This window comes from Coenobita brevimanus, chromosome 5 (genome assembly GCF_032717465.1).
Source record: "Coenobita brevimanus isolate Jiangsu-jjx chromosome 5, ASM3271746v2, whole genome shotgun sequence".
NCBI lineage: Eukaryota > Metazoa > Arthropoda > Malacostraca > Decapoda > Coenobitidae > Coenobita > Coenobita brevimanus.
This window is the reverse complement of record NC_136958.1, coordinates 11716832-11741031: the sequence shown is the minus strand read 5'-3', so window position 1 is coordinate 11741031 and position 24200 is coordinate 11716832. Positions and strand designations below refer to the sequence as shown.

At 44.8% G+C, this 24200-nt stretch overlaps 1 protein-coding gene across 1 annotated transcript in view; it reads right to left on the bottom strand.

Annotated features, from left to right (window-relative positions):
- Positions 1 to 2198: 2198 nt before the first annotated feature.
- LOC145398013 (sonic hedgehog protein-like) overlaps positions 2199 to 24200 on the bottom strand; it is a 43674-nt gene continuing 21672 nt past the window's right edge. Inside the window, exon 3 of the mRNA XM_080270979.1 lies at positions 2199 to 2959. Coding sequence (XP_080127105.1) covers positions 2199 to 2959 — 761 coding nt within the window. The remainder of the gene's footprint in view (positions 2960 to 24200) is intronic.

The following is a 24200-nucleotide window of genomic DNA, read 5'->3' as shown; positions in this document are numbered from 1 at the left end:
GCCACCACCATTGCCACCACTACCACCACCATTGCCACCACTACCACCACCATTGCCACCATTACCACCACCACTGTTAACACTACCACCACCATTGCCACCACTACCACCACTGCTGTCACCACAACCACCACCACTGTCAGCAAAATCACCACCAATGACACCACTACCACCATTTCTGCCACCACTGTCACAATTACCACCATGTCTGCCACCACCACCACCACTAACCACATCAGCCTGATGACGTGTTTTATTAAATTTTTGTTATCTCCAGACGATTTTATACCGCCTATGAAACACCTTTAGATTTTAGGAGTTGCTGAAGCCTCTAGTACCCTCTCCATCCCCAAAGTCTCTCCTAAACTGAATATAAACGCTGGAAAGTTGAGGGAAAACCGAATATATCATCGTGGTGAAATGGTTCCTATCACCACCACCACTACTATCACCTCACCTCGCTATCACCACAGTCACCACCATCGTTTATCCCTACTATCACTCGTCATCACCGCCTCTTTTGTCGCCACTATCTGTCACCGCTGTCACGTCTCTTGTCACCACTACACATCATCACTACCAAAGCCATCTGAGACAAACTGGTCACCTCCCAGCCTATCACAACCAGCACCTTTTTCTCTCACCCTCACTGTTCCAGTTATGGTAATGCAGAATAACGCAGAGAGTGACGAAGAGAGCACAACAGTAACACAACCACTGGAAAGAGAGAGAGAGAGAGAGAGAGAGAGAGAGAGAGAGAGAGAGACGAAGACAGAGTGTGTGTGTGTGTGTGTGTGTGTGTGTGTGTGTGTGTGTGTGTGTGTGTGTGTGTGTGTGGCGAAGAAACTAGTAGTGTGACGAAGAGAGTAGCCTATTACAGTGCAACGAACAAAGTGACGAAGAAAGTAACAGAGTGTGACGGTGAGCGTGTAACGAAAAGAAAATTAGAGTTTGACGAAGAAAGTATGCTGAAGAGAACAGTTAGTGAGTGATGGAGAGTGTGACTGTCCAGCGTTGATTCATTTGCACATCACTGGCAAGAAGCAATGTGGTATGGATCAGTGTGGATGTAACCTTTCTCACTAAGGGATCCGTGGTAATCGTTTTAATAATTACACGTACCTATGATAACTGTGTTTATTGAGAAGATCTAACAGTTCTGGCAGGACTTGAACCCTTTTCAGGTGCTAACTGAAGAGAGCCCAAGTGGGTCTGAAAATTTTGTATCTGCTTGGTAAACATTATTTCCTTGTGTGGGTGTAATAACTTCACTGTTTTTCAGAATCAGGACACACTCAGGTTAATGATTCGTGTGCTTGTCTACATGAGGAGATGACTTGGAAAGGAAACAGATGTGAAGTTTCAGCTGGCTGGCATCCTGACAAAAATCGGGGTTAGTGAAAACGAAATTTACTCCTTCACGTTGATGACGCCGTATGTGCTTATTCTTCTCACCGCCAGACAAATTTATCCAGCTCAGGAAGAGACTTTTCCAAGTGCAGGAACTAACATTAGATATAATGTTGCTTTCATTAACCCCTGCACTGATGGAGATCCTTCTGAAATTGAATAAAATCGCCTGTTGGCAGCAAGGAAATTATGGGAAAAGTGTCCTCGTCACACATATATGTTTGTGATTGCCCTCTATCCACAGATACTGCCTGGGCATGTTGGCTTAGACTCCGACACGTTCCTTCTCCTGAATTTCACTGCCTCATCATCTGATGCTTCACTTCTCCGCTCCTTCCTTCCGACTTGATGGTAAGCCATCAAACATTTTGGGTGCTTTCTTTGTCATTTACTTTCAGGCTGAAGTTCAGAGAACATAAGAAGTAAAGGCTTCATTGGCTGGCATCTTAACAGAAAGCAGCGACTTTGGATGCGGTCTTAAAGGATTCCATGGTAACGATTTTACTAATGCTCCTGCTAATGACTTGTGCGCTCACCATCAGAAGGTGACTGGAAGCGGAAACAGAAGAATGAAGGTTTCGTTGGTTGGCATGCCAACGAAAATCAGTGGCTTTGGAAGCGGCATTATAGCTTAATTTCATATGCACCTTCCCTCCGCATTCCACACATGGCTATTGTAGGTTAAGTACTTTTGGTCAAAGCTTCCTGCATGTGGGATTTTGCGTGGAAGATGCTAAGCGTACTGCCCTTCGCCTATCAGAACATATTTGCAAAGCTCATAAGTCTTTTTAAGAGTACACAAGATGCTTGGGCAGGAGCCACGATGCGAGTGTGTACAGCATGCGAGGGTACCAGTGGATGTGAACCGCGTCCCCTTCTAGGCTGTTGCTGACTTCTTCAGTGATGTTGGTATGCGGGAGGCTGGTATGTGGGAGGTCACTATGTGTAGGCGTTGGTGTTAGCGTGAGTGTTCGCAGCAGAGTGAGCACCGCCTCCCGCAGGTTACTGTACAGCCGCACGGGCAGGAAAGCCCAATGTGCCAGTGCCTGGGAGTCAATGACCGCATAACACGACGCCACCACACCATCCACCACCACCGTGCCCTCCGCCGTCAGTGGTGCAAACACACCTGCCCCACCAACCTCTTCTATGCTTACCACCTCCTCCAGACGCACCCCGCCGGTGCCTGCCACCAGGAGGAAGTCTCCTTCCATTACCCTAGCTGCCAGCACCACGCCACCCCGTGCCAGTGCCTCGCTCACGCCTGCATGCTTCGTGGCCGCTTCACGCTCCAGCACAAACACAAGGTGAGACGGCGTGAGAGTGAGCGCCGCGCCGCCCGCCGTTCTCAGCGTGAGGAAAGTGCGTGAGGCATTAGGGTCGCGGTGCAGGAACATGATGACGGGGCTGTAGACGAGGGTACCGTCTGACTGCATCACCTGCACCAGGTCACCCAGCTGCACACCACCCAAAGCTGCCGCACCACCTGGGGTCACTACACGGCTCTCACTCGGGAAGCACCCACCCAGCTTACTCGCTGCTGTAGATTCTGAAACAAAAGCATGTGTATTAGCACACAAGGCTACTATAATCTTAACCCTATAAGCGTAACTGTTAAGGAAAGTACCCAAAGCATTTGGGGTATGGCATCAAGTAGGAAGTAAGGAGCAGGACAGAGGAAAGAGTAGACGATGAGGAAGATATATGTGTGAGAACTTGACCTATCTTACTTCTCAGCACTTGACGCTGGAACAAAAGTACATGGGCCGTCTTAGCACACAAGGTTACTGCATATCACTAGAGAGTGACGTAGTAACATTATGATCAGCTAGACGTAATCCGTGAAACTACTTGATTTCAGATCAACAAAACGCTCGAGTCAGATCAGACATTTTCAAAATTAAGAAAACAATTAATTAAATAATAATAATAATAATAATAATAATAATAATAATAATAATAATAATAATAACTACCGTAATTCTGAATTTGCTGAAGCAATATTCAAAGAGCTCCACATTCCAGATTACAATGACAAAAAAGAAAAATCTACATTTGTACATCAGATATGGTGCACAGTCTTTAAAATACACACAGTATTAATAATGGTTGTTGTAAATGGTGCATTATTAATAATAGATCATAAACAGAATGTTCAAAGATAAGTGTTATGATTTTATCTAATCAAGATCAAAATATGAGAATTTAGGTCCAAAAATCGTCCAAAATCATCAAAAAATATTGGTTTGTCATAACTGCTGTTATAAAAATCATAAAACGTAAACACTATTAGGATTCTGAGAAAACTTTTGTTATCATTGTAGACCTAATATTAAGGGACTCGGTATGACCCCAAAAATTTTACGGATTTTGACGTGCGACCTTGAAATCAAGGTCAAGGTCATTCATACTAGGCAGATTATGTTCACTCATGACCAACTGCATTTCCACCGAGTTTGGTCAAAATCGGCCAAATATTTTCCGATTTCAATATCTCAGAAAGTAGCCTATTTGTTGGATCTTAATATCAACACCCAGGTGCACTATAGTCGCGGCGCACGACTCTGAGGTTGTCATTATCGTACCCTGGCAACTTACCATTCAAAATTGCGACCGATTTAGTATCATATTATGCACGAATCAAAATATTAAGCACGAATATATTATACACGGATATTATTATACACGAACATATTATACGCGAATCACATGCGTCTCATATAATACGCGAAATCAGACGTACTTTTGAATGGTAGTTGCCAGGGCACGATAATAACAACTTCAGAGTGGCGCGCCGCGACTATAGTATATGTTGACGACTACACCTTGGAACATTTGCAAAGCAATTGTTTCAGGAGTTTTTGCTGCACAGGAGTGCAAAAATTGAAAAAAAAGAAAAGAAAATAACATAGAGGGCACTAGTGCTAGGAAATATTTTCTTGTGTCAAAATAAGCCTACAATCAAGATACATCACTCCTGAAAATTTCATGTCTGTATCTTGGACGGTCTTGGAATGCCAGCTTTCTAGATCCTTCTCCCCTCAACCCCACAAAAAAAAGAAATATCTACAATATCAGTAAGAACTACGCAGAATGTGGAGTTCTTAAAAATAGTAGTAGTAGTAGTAGTTGTAGTAGTAGTAGTAGTAGTAGTAGTAGTAGTAGTAGTAGTAGTTGTTGTTGTTGTTGTAGCAGCGGTTGTAGTAGTAGTGGTATTCGTAGAAGTAGTAGCAGTAGTAGTAGTAGTAATAGCAGTAGTAGTTGGCCTAGTGGTAGGAGTAGTAGCAGTAGTAGCAGTATAGTAATAATAGTAGTATAGTTGTAGTAGTAGTAATAGTAGTAATCTGGTCTGTTGTTTTTCAGAAGCGCCAGGTCTTCCTATGGAATTCATTAGGGCTCGATAGATGTACAGTATGCATTTTTATATTTACAAAAAACTGTGACCATTCATATAATCTTCGATATAAGCTTTATCTAAGGAGTGGTAGTAATTATACCTTTTAGGTTAGCTTAGGGTTTCAGAGAGTCACAAAGGAGAGGCACAGCACCATATAAGGGGAAACTATACCAGCAAAGGAAACTCTGTTATCAAAATAAGGGAAATATATACGGTAACTGTCCGACAATTACCCTGTAGTAAACTTAACATCGGCAGCATGCAATGTGTTGGAAATCATGCTATCTATCGATCTATAACCAGACGCCATAATCCCGTAAGGGGTGGCTGTTTGTCTTTGAGTTAGTTGTTCTACGGCGAGAGGCACTAACCCTCCTCCAACCCACTTGTTGACACGAAGGGAACAAGTATGAGTTGGTTATATGGTTACCACCCAGCACTGTAAATGAGTTTTTGAATTCCAGGAAACGATTAGGGTTGTCACTCAATGGAAAAGCACCTGAGAAGGAAAGAAAAGTAATAAAATGACAAGAAATTGGAAGAGAGAAGGGCAGATACAGAAAAAGAATGATGTGCAAGAAGAAGCAGGCAGCACTACATCAAGTGAGTGGATGATGGTCGCAACCTCCTACCCCTGATCATATAAGTGGATATAATTTAGGGCCATTAGAACAAAAAAGCCTAATCTTATCAAAGATTTACAGCATGGACTCCAGAACAGGCGATCATATCTGACCGATCTCCTCGATTACTCTTTCAGTGATACTGTTGATGTGAATAAGACGGTACCATTAGAAACCTCAGACATTGTATTCTCTGCAACAGCCTCGAATGGACTATTAGATCTGTTGCTGTTTTCTTTCCTTTGAATTCCGTTGTTCTCCCTTGTAAACTTATTACTGTGATGCTTTACTGCTGTCTTTATATTTTTTGAAGACTCGAATTACGGTATACGCATATGTACATGAAACACATCTATAGAAAATCCCAAAAATTCTGTACAGAAGGTTGGATCAGTGAGGCGGAGCCAGGATTCTAAGGGATTGAATGATGTGTGGTTGTGTGGACCATTTCGCTGGGCATGCTGTTGATGCTACACCCAATTTCAAACTTTGTGTTTTCGTTTCCCGTATTCTACCTCATCCCATTCTTAGGCTGGAAATAAAGGTCTAGAAGATGATTAATATGAGGATAACGATGGTGATGGTAATGATCACGATTGTCCAATTTAAGGTTGATAACTTCTCCAGCTCTTTGGAATTCAGATTAAAAAAAAAAAAAAAAAAAGGAAAGTACGTAAAAATAACGACGTTTTCTGATCAAGTGTGACTGACAAGCAAAACACCCACAACATCCCTCTCTCAAGTACAACAAGAAATCGTCGAAATTACAACCCAGGTCCACTTGTAGGTGTGGATTGACTAGGCGAGGTAGAGAGAGTACGGGAGAAGGCGAGAAGATATAGAGCCAAAAGAGAGATGCTGCTTGACGAGAGGATAAAGGAGGGATTTAAGACTGGGTGCTGGAGGAGCTCAAGATGAGGTGAGAGGGAGTTAACAGTGTGTATGATGAGATAGTGTGCGTGAGGCGAGGAAAAAGAGGACGTGGGGTGAGTGATGGAAGGGAGGGCATATGAATGCAAAGAAATACAAAGAAAGGTAAGTAGCAATAGATTTACTGTTCTTTTCGAGGCCAGAGGGTATTACGGCAGTGGCTCCAAACTGTACCGCACGCAGGTTGCCACGGATAAGGGGGAGGAATGGAAACAAACTCTGCACAGCAGTCTGACCGGTCTGAGATTCGAACTAGGATTTTTTCCAGCTGCTGGCTGGGTTTGCTAACCAGGAGATAGTGTGTGTGTGTGTGTGTGTGTGTGTGTGTGTGTGTGTGTGTGTGTGTGTGTGTGAGAGAGAGAGAGAGAGAACTGGAATAATGAACTGCTGACGTTAATGAGAGAGACTAATGTTAAAATAAGCGTTGGCACAAAGTTCGTAGAGAACTTGGAAGGCTTGGATGCTAACTAACTGGAAGTGTTACTCATTTTTGCTGAAAACGTAACACCTACGCTCATGTGACTTACTCTCACCTGAATAAGGCTGTCTGGTGTTAGCTGGAATAGGGGATCCATGGTGGATTTGGGAGGGAGGGTGCAGGAGGGGAGGAAGCGGAGGGAAGGAAAGGGGACTGAATCCGAGAGGAGACGAGAGGGAAGGGAAGGAGAGTACAGCTGTGAGGGGAAGGGAGGGGAGGAGAGTACAGCTGTGAGGGGAAGGGAGGGGAGGGAATGCAATTGTAGGGATCGAGGAGGGGATAGGAAAGGGAGGGGAGGGACGGGCATGCAATTGTAAGGGGAAGAGAGGGGAGGAAAGTGCAGTTGTAAAGGGAGGAGAGGGGAGGGGAGGAAAGTCCAGGTGTAAGAAGAGAAGAGAAGAGGAGGAGAGAGTGCTGCTTTAAGGGGAGGAAGGGGGAGGGAAAGAGGGGAGGAAAGCCCGGCTGTAAGAAGGGAGATGGAGGAGAGGGACTGGCAGGTAAGTCCAGCTGTAAGAAGAGGGGAGAAGGGAGGGGATGGGAGAGATGTCCAATTGTAAGAAGAGGGGAGAGGAGAGAAGGGGTTGGGAGGGATGTCCGGCTCTAAGAAGAGGTGAGGGGAGGGGAGGAGTGCAATTGTAAATGAAGTGAAGCACATCAACCGTATGGGAAGCGGAGGGTGTGCAGCTGTACGGGGAGGAGAGGGGAGAACAGTTGTAAGGAGAGGAGAGGGGAGGGGAAGGAAAGAGAGGTAAGGCAAGGCAAGAGGAGGGAAATGCAGCTGTAAGGAGAGGGGAAGAGGTGGGGTGCAGCTGTAAGGGGACGGAAGGGATGGGGAGGGGAGAAGTACAGTTGTAATGAAAGGGAGGGAAGAAAAGGTGAGGGGGTGCTACATTAAGGGGTGGGGAGGAGAGGGGAGAGGTGGGGAGGGGAGGCAGTGCAGTTGACAGGGCATGGAAAGGAAGGAATGCAGTTAATTGTTAAGGGGAGGGGAGGGAAGAGGAGAGGAGAGGGTGCAGAGGTATGGGGAGGCGAGGGGAGGGGAAGAGGTGGCAGCTGTAAGGGGAGGGGAAGGGTAGGGGGAATGAAGCTACGAGGGGAGGGGAAGGGGAGGAGAATGGCGGGGAGGGGAGAGGTGAGGAGATTAGGTGCAGCTTTGAGATGACGGGAGGGGAGGGGAGGGGAGGGAAATGCAGCTGGTTGTGATGGACAGCTGGAAGGGTGGTGGTGAGAGGAGAGAGATTTTGGAGATAAGAGAGGCAGTGGGGTGATTCTTTCTACACATCATTTACTCTTCTCTTTCCTCACTTCTCCCTTTCTCTTGCCCTTGCTTACTCCTAGTTTCCTTCCGTTTTACCTCTCTCTTGTTTCGTTTTCCCTTTTTCTCTCTACCATCTCTCATCTTTCCTCTTCCTTATTTTGCTTCTCTGTCTCTGTTACCCTCTTCTTCCTCCATGCTCCATTTATCCCTTTCTCCTTCCCTTCATTTCTGTTCTTATTCTTTCCTTCTTCTCACTCTCTTCTTCCCATTCCGTCCACTTCCTTTCTTGCTCCTTTCTTCCTCTTCTTTCCCTCACCAGTCTCCTTTCCTTTTCTTCATTCCTTCTCCTTTCTCCTTCCCTCCACTAAACCCTTCTTTCCTTTCCTCCCATCCCTCCTCGTTCGGTCCCAAACTTCTCACATCCTCTCCTCAGACCTTACCTTCCTTCCTTTTCCTTCTCTTACTCAGGGAGAGAGAGAGAGAGAGAGAGAGAGAGAGAGAGAGAGAGAGAGAGAGAGAGAGAGAGAGACTCTACAGCGAGAGAAGGCTGCGAGTGGACTGGGCGGGTAATGTCTGTTATGCTAGGTATTTAACGGTTATGTCACTAGGGCGTCGAGCTAGCCAATAGGAAGGCAAGGCGACGCCAGTCAGGGAGAGAGAGAGAGAGAGAGAGAGAGAGAGAGAGAGAGATCAGGGATGCACAGATCATGCAGAATCCCAGGTACTTTGTAGGCGGCCAGACCATAACATTAATACAAAAACTTATTAATTGCAAAAATTTAAGTACCAAAGAGAGAGAGAGAGAGAGAGAGGCGGGAGTGTGAGTGGACCAATCAGCGGCGTGGAGCCTTTAGCCAATCAGCAGCCTCCCCCCACCCACAAATCAGCCAGTAATATCCTGAGAGACAGGCTGGGGTCAGGAGGTGTCCCACTCTCTCTCTCTCTCTCTCTCTCTCTCTCTTCAGATTTCTTCTCAGTTCTCTCTGTTTCTCTGAAGCTGGTACTATACTGAGGTTAATTTTCACTTACAGTCGATGTAAAGAGAACGTTTAGTAAGAGACTTAAACGGTATCATGAGTAGTAATCCAAGTGAATCATTCATTTCACTGGGATATTTACTCTCTCTTGCACTCTTCGCGCGTGTAGTTAATAAGCATAAACATAGATTAATTTATAAATACATTAATTCAACGCGTGGACCTGTGTTACATCTTAATTTCAGGGATCTCCTCTTTTGATCTTTTCCTGTGTAGGAGGAATGGCTGTATAATTACCACGTATCAAACTGGCCTCTGTTGATTGGTCTGAAGGGTAAAGCTATCAAGCACTTCTGCCTGACTGCGTTGTTGTAGTATTCTTGGTATCCTCTGATGATTTTACCCAGATTAGGCTTTTCGAACTGGAGGAGTTTGGTGCAGCATTCATCTATCCCTTCACTTCAGAAGGACTTTCCAGAGGTGACTAATATCGAATGATGAAAGTAAGAATGAATTAATATGTATGTTCTCTGGATGAAGAAGCTAAACGGGTCTCAGAGTTGAAGCTAATTTTTTTTGTGCTTCATGACGACTTGACCATATTTCCAGACCTAGCCATATGGGTACTTGAAATATGGTGTGAAGTTTCCTTGGACTATCTCGTCGGAACACTGCCTGCTGAGTCGTAGGTAATGGCTATGGTCTTAATGAGAGAGAGAGAGAGAGAGAGAGAGAGAGAGAGAGAGAGAGAATATGTTGTTTTGTTTGGATGGAAATTATTATATGCATACTGAGATTGTGTTTATTTTGAAGACTGATGCCTGAAGAGAGTGAAAGTTAGGTCGCAACCACTGTACTTTTCACCATAAACACAACTTCAGCACCCATGGCTCCTGCAGCACACTCTCAGTTGGATAAAATCGTCTGGGGTTGGCTAGATTAGAATATTTGAGTTATTCCGGCCACGGAAGGGTTAGTGATGGCAGTATGGTCACTAAGGCTTCTTTAACACACTGTCTGCTAAATAAAATCGCACGAGGCGTCAGCTGGAACAGAATACTTCAGTTGTACCGACCATGAGGGGGTAATGATGACTGTATTAGTACTCTTAAGCTTAATAAGGTAAATGAAATCGCGTGATGTTAGCTGTAATAAACGCCTATGCTGTCCTGATCGTGAAGAGGATGTGTGGTTATATTATCTTGTAGGTGATGGTCAGTAGCTGTCGGGTCGTTTCTCGTGCCAACTGACTCACTCACTTCCTCCCTGCTCGCCCCTCCACAAGTATTTCCACTCCATGTTCTGGATAATTTATAACTTGAGTATTTCCAAGGCTCGGGGGCCACTTTCCCTTCTTGCCCAATACTCCAGCGCGGCCATTTTCCTTTGCCCACGTGTTCATCTCCTCATCTTCACAGAATTTTCGGTTATAAGATGCTCATTCATCCAGATATAGTTGTCATTATTTTTTAGAATATATTCTTAAGAGATCCAAGCCTCTTTCCTCATATTTATAAACCATCGACACAATGAAATTAACATCATTACAGTGGCATTATATTTGTTTTGTTTCCCGTCGAAATGATGAGAATTCCCGCTAATGTCAGAATCTGCCTCCCTTCGTGCCTCCACCCCCCTCTCAAAAAAAAAAAAAAAAAAAAACCTATTGTATTCTTCCCAACGTGTTCACCACATTTGTTCTTTAAGTTGAAGTCGTTTGGGTTTAATATACATATCTGAAGATTAACTTTGTAATTTTTATCATCTTAGTATCTGATATATTTTATGATCACTTGTTCCTACTTGCTCACTTTCCACATTTTGAAATCAGTCCCTTGGCTACGTGGACGTCATGTTAGGTATATTTCCTGGAGTTATGACATGAATATTTCCCTCTGACATTCGGGGCTGTGGTGCTTCTTGCCCAACGCTTCAACACAGCCATTTTATCTTGCACCAGTTGTTCGCTTCTGAATTTTTCATATTTTACATTTTTAAAAGTCCTTATTTCTCTCTACTCGTTTACTATCGACAGTCATAAATTTACATTATATTTTTGGTACATTATTCATTATAGTATCTCCCCAGAGCTAAATAAATGCGTCAGTGGTAAAAATACAGAATAAAAAGGGCGTCATTGGACTGAAGGGGCCATACTTCCGTGCAGCCATTTTCTTCTTGCCCCGTGTTCACTTCAGAATAGCCACGTTTTCAATAGTTTATGTTATTATTATTCCCCAACTTTTATTTTACTAGAGACCCTGAGTTTTTTTCCGTGTGTGCTTATTATCAGGCCTTCACATATTTAATTACTACTTCGCTTTATAGAGCATTAGGTGTTCAGTCCATAAGTTCTTATTATATTGTTTTGAATTACCATGAATCATTTTTTACTTCCTATTTTTCATCCACTCTTCAGTATGACCGTTTCACTCAGATGGGTGTATTATTTGCTTAATTCTGCTGCATACAGAAGACTTTCGACGAGGAGGTAAATACAGACTTCATAAACCCCAACGCTAACCGGGGACTCTTACTAAGCTATATAAACAAAACAACCTCACAGTAGCAAAAATAAACCATAAATTATCAACTTGGATTGGAGGGATTAACGTCAAATGTTTAGACTGGTTATACTCCTTGTCTCAGATTTAATGTTTAAATTACTGTTATCGAGAGGCCGCTTTGTTTTTACGATTTGATTCTGATCTGCACCCGTGAAGAGGAGGAGAGGAAGACAGAGTGGTGTGTGCAAGGAAGAACAGAGATTTATGCCAGTCGACTAGGCTAGGGTTATTGAAGCTAACAGTCAGTAGTTGCTGAGTCACAATTTTCCTCTAGAATACGATCCCCCATAGTTGATGTTATGTTTTGGTTCCCAATTTTAACTGCTGAGCAAGAGTAAGAGGGGGAACAAACTTTGGCCAAGAGTCTGGTCGGTCGATAATCTAACTAGGGTTCATCCAGTTGGTAGTTGGACATGCTAACCAGTGCACCACCTGGGCCCCACTCGGAGAGATGAGGTGGAAGAAGATATGCGTGGAAGTGGGTTTGTGGAAGAGAGTACAATGAACTAAAAACATAGATGGCGTCAGTATTAGGGTAAGAAAGTGGATAGGAGAAAGAGAGAGAGAGAGAGAGAGAGAGAGAGAGAGAGAGAGAGAGAGAGAGAGTAGAATGAGTTAATAATCATAAAGCGATATATTATTCAAGATGCCACATTCTTAGTAATATGAAAGATGGTCTTAACCAAAACATCTCTGAGCACTCACTTATCCTCGCAAAAGTTGGACAACTCTACGGATTCGTGTTGCCATAATTCGCTAAATATGTGTGTTTACATGGTCTGATCTTTGACAACAAATAGTTCTTTAAAATGCTGAAGTCCCCCCCCCCCAAAAAAAAGGCAAAGATTTGCGTGTGTGTGTTTTTCTTCCCAAGGAACAATAATTGTATCAAGTCTGAAGTGAAGTAATGAAAGAATGGCATCCAAATGTAAAGTGTTTAGAAGAAAGATAGCAGAGACAGCAACTACTATAAGAACAATAACAACAACAATAGAAATAATAATAATAATAATAATAATAATAAGAAAAAGAAGAAGAAGGAGGAGGAGGATAAGAAGAGGAAAAAAAAGGAAGAAGGCGAGTAGATACAGTATTGTCTCCAGCACAGCGTGGAAATAACGAATATTCTAATCAAAACAAATAAAATATACAGACAGACGAAGGACATAAAGGTAAAACGGGAAGGCAGATTAATTGAAAGTTAAGGCACGGAAGGTGGTGGTAAGAGGGAGGGAACCGAGGGGGAGAAGGAGCAAAGGAGGAAGGGGGAAAGGGGCGAGAAGGAGAGAGTTTAGATGGGGAGGGGCGGGGGGAAGAATGGAGGGGAGAAAAGGGATGGGAAAGGAAAGGGATGGGAAAGAAAAGGGAGAAATAAAAGGAGAAGATGGGGAAAATTGGGAAGAAAAGATCTAGGAAGGTAATTGGTAGAGGAGAAGGGGAAGAGGGGAGGAGAGGAGGGTGTAGGTAGAGGGAGGTAGGAGACAAAGAGGGAGAGAAAGAAGTAAAAAGGGAGAGGAGGAGAAGGACGAGGAGGAAAGGAGGATATTGGTAGGGGGCGGGGGTGAGGGGGGGGTTTGTGGTGAGGCCCGCTGTCTCCACACCATTGTTCCACACCCCTCCCTCACCTCCCCCTCCCCCCTCACCCCCAGCCTCTCCTGTCACCCCATATAATCACCCTCGACCACAGACTCCCTCCCTCGTCACACACACACACACACACACACACACACACACACACACACACACACACACACACACACACACACACACACACACACACACACACATACCGGTAATCATACTAATACTCACGGTTGCACATGAGCGCACACATATAGCGTGCAGTACATTCATCATCATCATCATCATTATCATCATCATCATTATCTTCATCATCCTTTCTTACGCTACCCTCTCTACCCTCTCTTACACACCTTCACATGTCACAGTTTGGGCATTAACACCCACAGCGCTTAGTGAATACATGCTGGGGCTCTCTTGTGCAGGACTATTGCGGTGATTTTAATTTTTTAACGAAATGCCAATAGTCAGAATGTCCCTTGGCCAAACCTAAGATCGAACACGCGTCCTTTCAGACAACAGACACCTCCCCACACCATTCTTCCTCTGCATAGACAGGAGAGTTCTGAATTTGTTTCTTTTTTCTGTCTCCCTCTTCACAATTCTTTCTCCTTCCTCCCTGTTAAGACACCCTCCCATGGTCCAGACAGCTTCCAGTAGTATGTTCCAGCTAAAGTCAGATGATTCTCTTCAGCTGGGAGTGATTCTTTGGAACCTGAGAGCGTTAATACCTTTACTATGAACCCTCTTGACATTGGGACCAGTTTAATATCCCTTATAGCTAACACCAGGCGATTTTATTCAGCTGAGAGCCAGTCCTACCAGCCTGACAACTAATTCCTTTCTCCTCCTTAGTTTTTTGCCTTTTATTTTCCCACTTTTCTTTTTTGTTTTCCCCGCCTTTTCCATCAGACCGTCCAAGTGTGGTGGAGGCCGATGGGGTAGAGGAAAGAGAGGGGAGGAGACGCGGGTGGGGGAGGGAGGATGTTGATGAATGAGGGACGTGTTAGTGAGGGTAGACTGAGTGATGTGGGATGTTGTGGAGGTGTACCACAGAGAGAGAGAGAGAGAGAGAGAGAGAGAGAGAGAGAGAGAGAGGTGGCAAGAGATAATCACCAGGACTTATGTTAGGCAGACGTCCAGCACACTGAGTGATGGCACGATGGGGGGCGGGAGAGGGGAGGAGAGGGATGGGGAGGGAGAAGAGAGGGAGGGGGTAGGTAAGGAAGAATGAGAGGAGGGGATAAGGGGGGAGGAACAAGAGAAGTTGAGCTGGAGGGATGAAATGGGAGGACTGGAAAAATATAGGGAGAACTGAAGGTCGAAGAAGAGGAAGAGGAAGAGGTGAGGAGAGGAGAAGAGGGAGGAGGAGGAGGAGGAGGAGAAGAAAGAAAGAGAGCAGAAGGGGGGAAGAGGAAACAAGAAGGGGGTGGACGAGGAGAAGGAAGAGGAGGTGGGGATAATGTAAAGAAAAGGTAGGCAGGGGAAGCAGGGTGGTGGTGGGAAGAGAGATAATGGGAGAGGAAAAGGGGGAAGAAGGAAGTGGTGTGGGTAAGGGGAGATGCAAGGAGTTGTGGGTGGGGAGGGTGGAGGTAGGCAAGGTAGGGGAAGGAAGAGGGAGGTGGAGGTAAGAGAGAAGAGGGGGCGTGACATGGGGGAAGGGGAGGGATGTGAGTAGGAGGAGGTGCAGCGGCAGGGAGATGGAGACTGGGGGAAGAGGGAGGTATGTGGAGAAGGGGAAGGAGAATGAGATGGAATAGGAGGTGGTAGGTAAGGGGATGAAGAGGGAGGTTGGTGAGGGAGTAAAGGGAGGGGAGGAGGATGAGTTAAGGGAAGGGGAAGGGAGTAGGATGAGGGAGAGGGATGTGGAAGAGAAGAAGTGGGGAAAGTACGGGAAGAAATGGGTTGGGGGATAGGAGAGCTGATGGGGGAACGGGAGAGGGGAAGGGGGAGGAGGAGTAGTGGATGGGAGGGAAAGAAGTACATGTTGAATTGGAAAGTGGATGGTAGACAAAGGAGAGAGAGAGAGAGAGAGAGAGAGAGTAACTGAGCAGCAGATATGGGTGACTTAAGACGGGCAGGGGTGGAGTGCAAGAGACATATTCACAATAGATCTTAAGCATAAACTCTTACATTCCTCCTTTATACTTTCCCCTTTCATTCAGTCACCTACCACGCACATCACGACTCAACCAATGAATATGAAAGAGTGAAATACGACAAAACAACCTTATTTCTGATTCATTGCTATGGAGACGTAATTATCAGAGAAATTAACAGAGATCCTTCATGAAAACGCCCCCATATGTCATGAGGGAGGGCAGCGTACATGGGATGAAGAAAGAGGAGATAAAGGAGGATAAAAGCATGGAGGAGGGAGAAGAGGACGAAGAGAAAAAATGGAATGAGGGTGGACGTTGCGTAAACGAGAGAGAGAGAGAGAGAGAGAGAGAGAGAGAGAGAGAGAGAGAGAGAGAGAGAAGAAAAACATTAGCCAAACATCGCTGAAAGAGCCGAGACGCTTTGGTAAACAAAACACAAGAAAAATGTTGTGGCAAAGGAAATTAATTTACTCTCACACGGTGGCGCCTTACAAAGTATTTTATTTCATTTTATTCCAGTTAATCTTTTACATTTTTTATTCAGCTAATAGGGAGTCATAGGAGCCAGAGAGGGATAATACTGCTACTGTTAACTTTCATGGTCGGGATAAATCTAGTATTCTATTCCTAATAACGCTATATATTTTTTCCGCCTATATTTCACCTATATTTTTTTTTTACCTATTTTTGTCCTACATAAAAATAATAATGACGTGACCATGAGAGTATTAGCGGGAACACTAGTATGGTGACAATATTTAACATTGCCAGGGGCCTATGACTCACACACAACTGAACAGAGTCGCCTGGTGTTGGTGCAAATATAATACCTGAGTCGACACGGGTGGGAGGAGAGGAGAGGCACAACTTACAAGCATTTAAATGAGCTTAGTCTCCTCCCTTGTAAGCAGACAGACAGGGAGGCAGGTTGGCAGGGAGGAAGACAGGCAGGAAGGTAGGAAGGTAAGAAGATAGACAGGGAGTGACGTAGACAGGCAAGAAAGCAGGCAGGCAGGGAGGGAGCAAGACACGAAGGTAGGCATGGAGGGAGGTAAGGAGGGAGGCAAATAGGGAGATAGGCAGGGAGCAAGGTAACAGGCAGGGAGGCAGAAACACCAGCAGGCAAGAAGGGAGGCAGGCAGGGAGATAGGGAAGCAGACAAAGAGGCGAGGAGGAAGGTATAGAGGGTTGCAGGGAGGTGGCGTAAGCTAAGAAGCGGGACCTGTCACTACCCAGACTCCACCACAGTCAAACACTTGAGAGAGAGAGAGAGAGAGAGAGAGAGAGAGAGAGAGAGAGAGAGAGAGAGAGAGAGAGAGTGAGAGAGAGAGGTTTAAAGGAATCATGATGCAAAGATCTGAATGTCTTCTTTCAAGACGTATATCCATCAGTCCTTTACGCACTTTACCATCTTTGGAAGATTTCTGAGCCTCGGGAACGGGCATTGCAGTCTGTGTCCAGAGTCTGAGATATATGAATAGACAAATAATCTCCTTGTAATCTTCATGTCTCCCTTCAAGCAGTCTATTCATGCATCGTGGTACAAACATTCTCGTAATCACTTTTTCAGGCAGTTTATCATTTATGTCTGGTGGGCTGCTGGATGTCACTGCTTGTGTTTAGAATCTGGGGTATGAGAAGAATTAATTAATTTTTTTTCCATATAATCTCCATGTCTTCTTTCGAACAGTATTTCATTTAGTCTCTGAAGCACTTTATCATTTGTGTTCAGCAGATTACTGGACCCAGGGAACGGGATTCGTAGCCTGTGTCCGGAATCTGAGGTATGAGAATTAAGAAAATAATCTTCATGTTATCTCAGGGTCCGCTTTCAAGCAGTATTTGCCTCAGCCGTCTTGCAAGCACCGGCCTGGCAATCACTTCTTACACTATTTAATCATATATGTTTGGTAGACTGCTGGGACGTGTGGACGGGCATCCTAGCTTATTTCAAAGGTCAGTATGAACCCCTTCAGTCCGATGACGTACTTAGTTCACTTGCTACTCGAGTCGATTTTGTTCATTTAAGGTGAAAAATTTCGATCCCTTCACTCAACCTCTTCACTAAGCGATTTCCTCCCGAGGCTGAGTAAAAATCCTTGCTTCCTCAGGCTGAAGGAGTAAACTGAATCAAGAAGCAAAAAAATTCTGCATGTATTCTCTCAAGCGGCATCTTGCAGTCTGCAGCCTGACAATCAATCTTTCAAGCACTTTATCATACATGTTTGACCAGTCAACCTTGTAAATGGGCATCTTAAACTGTGGCCAGAGTCAAAGGTATTATCCCTCTCAGGTTGGGATAACTCTACTATTTTATTCCAGTGAATAAGGCGATTTTTCTTTAGCATATCGGTGGCTTTTCGAAATGAAGGGTTTAATATAGCCTTAATTTTCCCTATCACTTAACCGATCTCTCTCTCTCTCAAGTTAAATATAATGGTGTGGAGGCATCAGGCAACAAATATCTGCATGTAATCTGCGTGTCGTCTTTCAAGCAGTATTTTCATCATCCGTCTCACAGCCCACAGCCCGGCAATCACTCTTTCAAGTAGTTTATCAGGTGGCGTCTCAACCAGTCTTGCAGGCAAGGTCATAAAGTGTCCTCCTGGCAGCTCTGGCTGTATTTATAAAGGGTCTTAACCCAGTAATGATCGGAGCAAATCTAGTACTATATAAAGGTTAGAGCAGGAGGATTTTATTCAAGAGAGGTAATGTGTGACGCACATGGACTCATGCAACCAGTATGGTATATCATACTAGCTACATATTGCCATTCTAGAGTCCCGAGGACGAAGTCTTGCATGATCCTTGCCGTGTATATCGGATTTTTTGTGATGCACTAATCTCAGGTTTTGCTGCCACCGTGTTAGACTAGGCTATTTGATCCTTTAACCGGGAGGTATTAATGTGCATATTATTCCTTTGGCATATAAACTTGCACTTTTTTTCACTTTTCCCTGCTTATCTACCTCCCTACCTACTTACATTCCTGCCTACGTACCTCCCTGCCTACCTCCCAGCCTACTTCCCTCCTTACTTACTGACCTACCTGCATTCCTACCTACCTCCCTTCCTTCCTTCCCGCTTACCTACCCACTAACCTAGCTGCTTACCTACCTGACAACTAATATACCACCATGTCGACCTCCCTCACAACCTACTTGCGTACCCACCTACCACCCTGCCTATATATCCTATCCACTTACCTGTTTATCTTCCTACCTACCTGCCTCCCTATCCACCTCCTTACCTACCTTCCTTCATACCTCCCTGCTTACATGCTTAACCATCTGCCTACCTACCTACCTCCCTGTCTGCCTCCACTACTTACACACTCGCATTTAAAGTTTTTGCAATTTGCCAGTTTCCTGTGGGTTGTATCAGAGTTGTGATGAGGGTATAAGTTACTGCATTTTGAATTCTCCTTGCAATGATGCCAGTGTTATTCATATACGCCTGTAAATAAGACGTTTACTCTATGACCTTGGCCACTCTGATCTTGGGGTTGCTTTTAGAGCGAGGACAGACGAACAAAAGGGTGGATGATCGAACAGACGAAAAACTTTCACATCCCAGTTCAGCCGCCATCATGCCCTCATACTTCGTCATAGAGAATTAATTTTTTTTTCACAGTTCAGCGTTGTAAAGACTGTGTTATTTGGTACTGTGCTCCCTCTTATTATCTACTGTACATAATAATGGACCAGTGTGTGTCTGTATAAGGGTTTATCCAGGTACTCATCCTAGTTGCTTGGACGGATTTGGAGGAAACTTTGCAGGAACATTCCCTAGGACCCAAGGCGCTGTATAAACTTTATTGGTCTCACATTTCGAGGAAAAAAAAATTACTTTCGAGATTATTATAGTTACATTTTGCTTTCTGTAACGGAGCCATCGGAGCCAAGTCTTACCATATACTAGCGTATTCAGACACATTTACTTTATTTCAAAAAAAAAAAAAAAAAAAAAAAAAAAAAAAGGGACTGGCCAAACGAGCGTAGGCCGCCGTAAGTGGTCGTATGCAAGTACGAGTACGCACAATATAAAGAAAGCAAAGACACGCTGGCCTCATATAGACTGTCTTGTTAGGTAGATCACTAAGGAAATACAGTAGAATTTCAAGAACATTTACTTTCGTTTATCACAGAATAGCACAATAGTAGTCAGTCAATACAAGAATTATTGTACAAGACTGGAATGCGTTTTTAATAACTGGTGGTTAATGTTGTATAACTTTATGTTGATATTCCACTCATTGTGAAGATGCAACAGCTTCGTCCCGACCTTGTCCTTGTCAGGTCAAGATCAGCCCGAGTTGTACAGTAGATTCACATTTCAGTATACGGTATAAATTAAATGGTTCATGGCACTATGCAGTTAAAATACAATGTTGGTCAGGAATCATCATCATCGTCATCGTCATCAGTATCGTCATCCTAACCCAGTGTCTTATTTACAGGGGTGAGTATGATTAAGAAACCAAAACAAGTGGGTAGGAAAAGTTAAAAAAGAAAAAATAATAATCATTCTGCTTACCACTGCCACAAATGGGGTGGGCAGGAACCAGAATCAGCAGAACACTAATTAGGAGGAGTTGTTATCACTGTGGGGGTCCTTTCTTATTTTGCCTTTGGAAGCTGGAACTTAATATAGATGACGTGATCCTACTGAAAGGCAAAACGAGGACTTTTCCAATCCTTTACGACGAACGATAGTTTTTAAGCATGGGATCAAGGATTTGGGGCTATCGTAAACCTTATAGGTGAATTGTAGCAACAATATAATAACTGACTCCTTCGACATGAAAACGTTAAATTTGTTCAGTGTAGTTAGCATCATTAAATTCCCCATAAATATACTGTATTCAACTTCAGCTTCAGATCAGGAGGTGAGGTGAATCCATTTAATGAACATAGTTGTGGGTCGTGTTTGAGGTGACCCGGTGAGATTAACAAGAGTTCATTAAAGTGTTCGTTAAAGATAATCTCTGTTAATCTGTCGCCTGGCTGTTGTTAGCAAATTAGACGTCTGTAAACGTTCATCTTGAAGCTGGGGTGTTCAGGGATAATGAGACTTAGCTTGATTTCCGTACTGAGTTGCTTACTGGTGATCATTAAAGACTGTCTTTGTTTATCTGTCGTCTGGGTGTCTTCATTGAATTCACCAGGACATTCATACCATTTATATCAGTAGAATACTCATCATCCCGTCAGATATCGCTAACCTGTTAACGCAGCCACTTATGCATCTATTAGTGCATTCATTAATACACTTACTGATATATCGAAGAATCTCGCTGTGACAATTCAAAACTGTCTCAAAAACTTACTCGATTATATCAAGACATTTAAAGGTCCACTACAATAGCCAGTGTCAAAAACCTCTAACCCACTAACGCAATCACTAATAAAGCAGGTGTTATGCTCACTTAGACATCCACTTATCACATCGGGAAAAAAAAAAAATAATGCCATTTCACAAATATCTGAAGAAGTCATTATCATCATCATTTTTAGAACACTCAACATCCCATAAATAAACTAACCCCTCTAATCTATTAAGTAAATCATTCAGACAGGAGGCGTTTTCTTAATTCGTTCTTGCTAGTGCCATCAGACAACTTTGGGAGACTTTTCGAAATGGTGGACTTTCATATAACCTCCATAAACCCTTTCATGACGATAGGTCTCCCAAGATTAATAAATTTGTGTGGAGCAAGAATATCCAAAGGCTGAAGCAGCTGAGGATATCTTGAGGTTGTGTAATGCACCTCAAGGCATTCCATCACCCCACCATGACACCCCACCATGACACCCCACCATGACAACCCACCATGACACCCCACCATGACACCCCACCATGACACCCCACCATGACAACCCACCATGACGCCCCACCATGACAACCCACCATGACACCCCACCATGATACTCCACCATGACAACCCACCATGACAACCCACCATGACACCCCACCATGACACCCCACCATGACACCCCTCCATGACAGCCCACCATGACACCCCACCATGACACCCCACCATGACAACCCACCATGATACTCCACCATGACAACCCACCATGACAACCCACCATGACAACCCACCATGACACCCCACCATGACAACCCACCATGACAACCCACCATGACAACCCACCATGACAACCCACCATGACAACCCACCATGACAACCCACCATGACAACCCACCATGACAACCCATCATGACACCCCACCATGACACCCCACCATGACAACCCACCATGACAACCCACCATGACACCCCACCATGACAACCCACCATGACAACCCACCATGACAACCCACCATGACAACCCACCATGACAACCCACCATGATACTCCACCATGACAACCCACCATGATACCCCACCATGGCTCTTCTCCTTGCACCCCCATCCCCCAAACACACACACACACACACACACACACACACACACACACACAATTCTTAGGAGAGGAGATTACCGTAAGATCTGCTGCAAACCTAGCCAAGTACCCTACCCTGACTCTTGTTCGTCCCAAATCATGTCTTAGTTACGAGAGGAATGTTATCGTAAGTTATTTTGTGAATATCGCCAAAGTTCCCCACCATGTTCCTTGTTTGTTCTGCTTAAATAAATATTAGGTACGAGAGGACGATAATCGAAAGTAATTACGTGACTCTCAACCCAGTATCCCATTATGATACCCTTGTACCCCAGATGACACCCCAGTACCTCAGATGACACCCCAGTACCTCAGATGACACCCCAATACCCCACGTAACACCCCAGTACACCAAACGACACCCCGGAACACCAAATGATACCTCAGTACCCCAGATGACCCCACACTACCCCACATAACACCCCAGTACCCCAAATGACACCCTAGTACTCCAAATGACACCCAAGTACCCCAGGTGACACCCTAGTACCCCAGCATGGTACCCCAATACCCCATATGACAACCCATTACCCTAACGCTATACCGTAATACCCCAGTATGACACCTTAGTATCACAAATGACCTCATGATCGCAACATGACACCCCAGTCCCCAGCATGATACCCTAATGCTCAACATGACCCCCCAGTACCACAACATGACACCCCATTACTCCAACATGACACCCAACACCCCAGTATGTCAGCCCAGTACTCCAACATGACACCTAGTACCCCAAAATGACACCCAATACCCCAACATGACACCCAGTACCCCAACATGACACCCAGTACCCCATCATGACACCCAGTACCCCAACATGACACCCAGTACCCCAACATGACCCCACCAATACCCCAACATGACACCCAGTACCCCAACATGACACCCAGTACCCCAACATGACACCCAATACCCCATCATGACACCCAGTACCCCAACATGACACCCAGTACCCCAACATGACACCCAGTACCCCAACATGACACCCAGCACCCCATCATGACACCCAGTACCCCAACATGACCCCACCAATACCCCAACATGATGCCCCAGACCCCCCAGAGAGGCGGCACCCCAGCTATCGCCCTCACCCCATTTAGGTGGAGGGCAGCTGAGAATCAATTACCAGGAGCCGCCCCAACATCTACGCCCTGCACTGCCTTGCCCTCCTCTTCCCTTCCCTACCCTGTCTCGTCTTGCCCTGTCCGGGGTAGCCCTCCTCTTTCTGCTCTACCCTGCCCTCCTCTTCCTGTCTTACCCTGCCCCACTCTGCCCTGTCTTACCTGCCCAGACCTCCTCTTCCCTGTCCTATCCTTCTCCACCCTGCACTGCTCTTCCCTACCTTGCCATACTCTCCCCTGCCTTAATCCCCTCTGGTCTGTTCTGCCTAACCCTGCCATGCCCTGCCATGCTCTACCCTACCCAACCCTGCCCTACCCAACCCTGTCCTACCACCCACCCGCAGCGCTATACTGGTTTGGTTGACGGGGTGGTTGATGGTGTGGTTGACGGCTTCCACGAGAGTTTACTTCATAGCTAGGGTAATCGAGTTGTAAGGCTAGGTTAGATTAGGTTAGGCCAGCTTAGGTTAGGCTAAGTTATGCTGATGGTGTGGTTGAAGAGAATAGAACAGCTTTGATTCCTTTAACTAATTTTTTTTCTTGTGGTGATTTCGGCGTCAAACTAACTGCATGATGGGCCAGAAGTGTTTTGTGTTAGTCATGCAATTGCCAGATGACTGTAGGCATTCAGCTCATGACAGAATTTTAATAGTGTGGTGGTTCAAGAAGAGTCTAATTTCCGGTCTGTCAGTGCATGAGTTTTTTATCTACATATTGTGTGGTCTAGACGAATGCTGATAAAAAGACTTGAAGGCATATTTGTCATGACCACCAAGAATGAACTCTGCGATGAGGCGTCTGGCAATGACGAGAGAGAGAGAGAGAGAGAGAGAGAGAGAGACCCTCGGCGTCCTTGTCATAAACCCTTCCACCATTCAGTACACCACAAGACACACAACTACCAATCACCTAATCACACGCCGCTAACAGCACCACGCCACAGCCATTCAACCCACTGCAATAAGCAACAACTATTAACCCTTCCTATATATCATCATCTTTCCACAACCAGACGATTTTATTTTGCCTGGGAGACACTTTTCGACTATTAGAGGATAGAGACAGTCTATTTACCCCCTCCAGTACAAAACATCTCGCCTAAACGATATATATTTGTCTAGCGGTAATGGAAACAGAAGGGATTCACTGCATTATCATTCAAGTCATTCCAAGTCCATCAACTCATCTGCCACCCTACAGGATAGTCATTCACCCTGCCTCACAGAACAAGGGGCGCCGCTTTAAGTCATTCTCAGTTCATCAGTCCAGCTCTACACCTGAGAACCTGGGTATAACATACAGTATT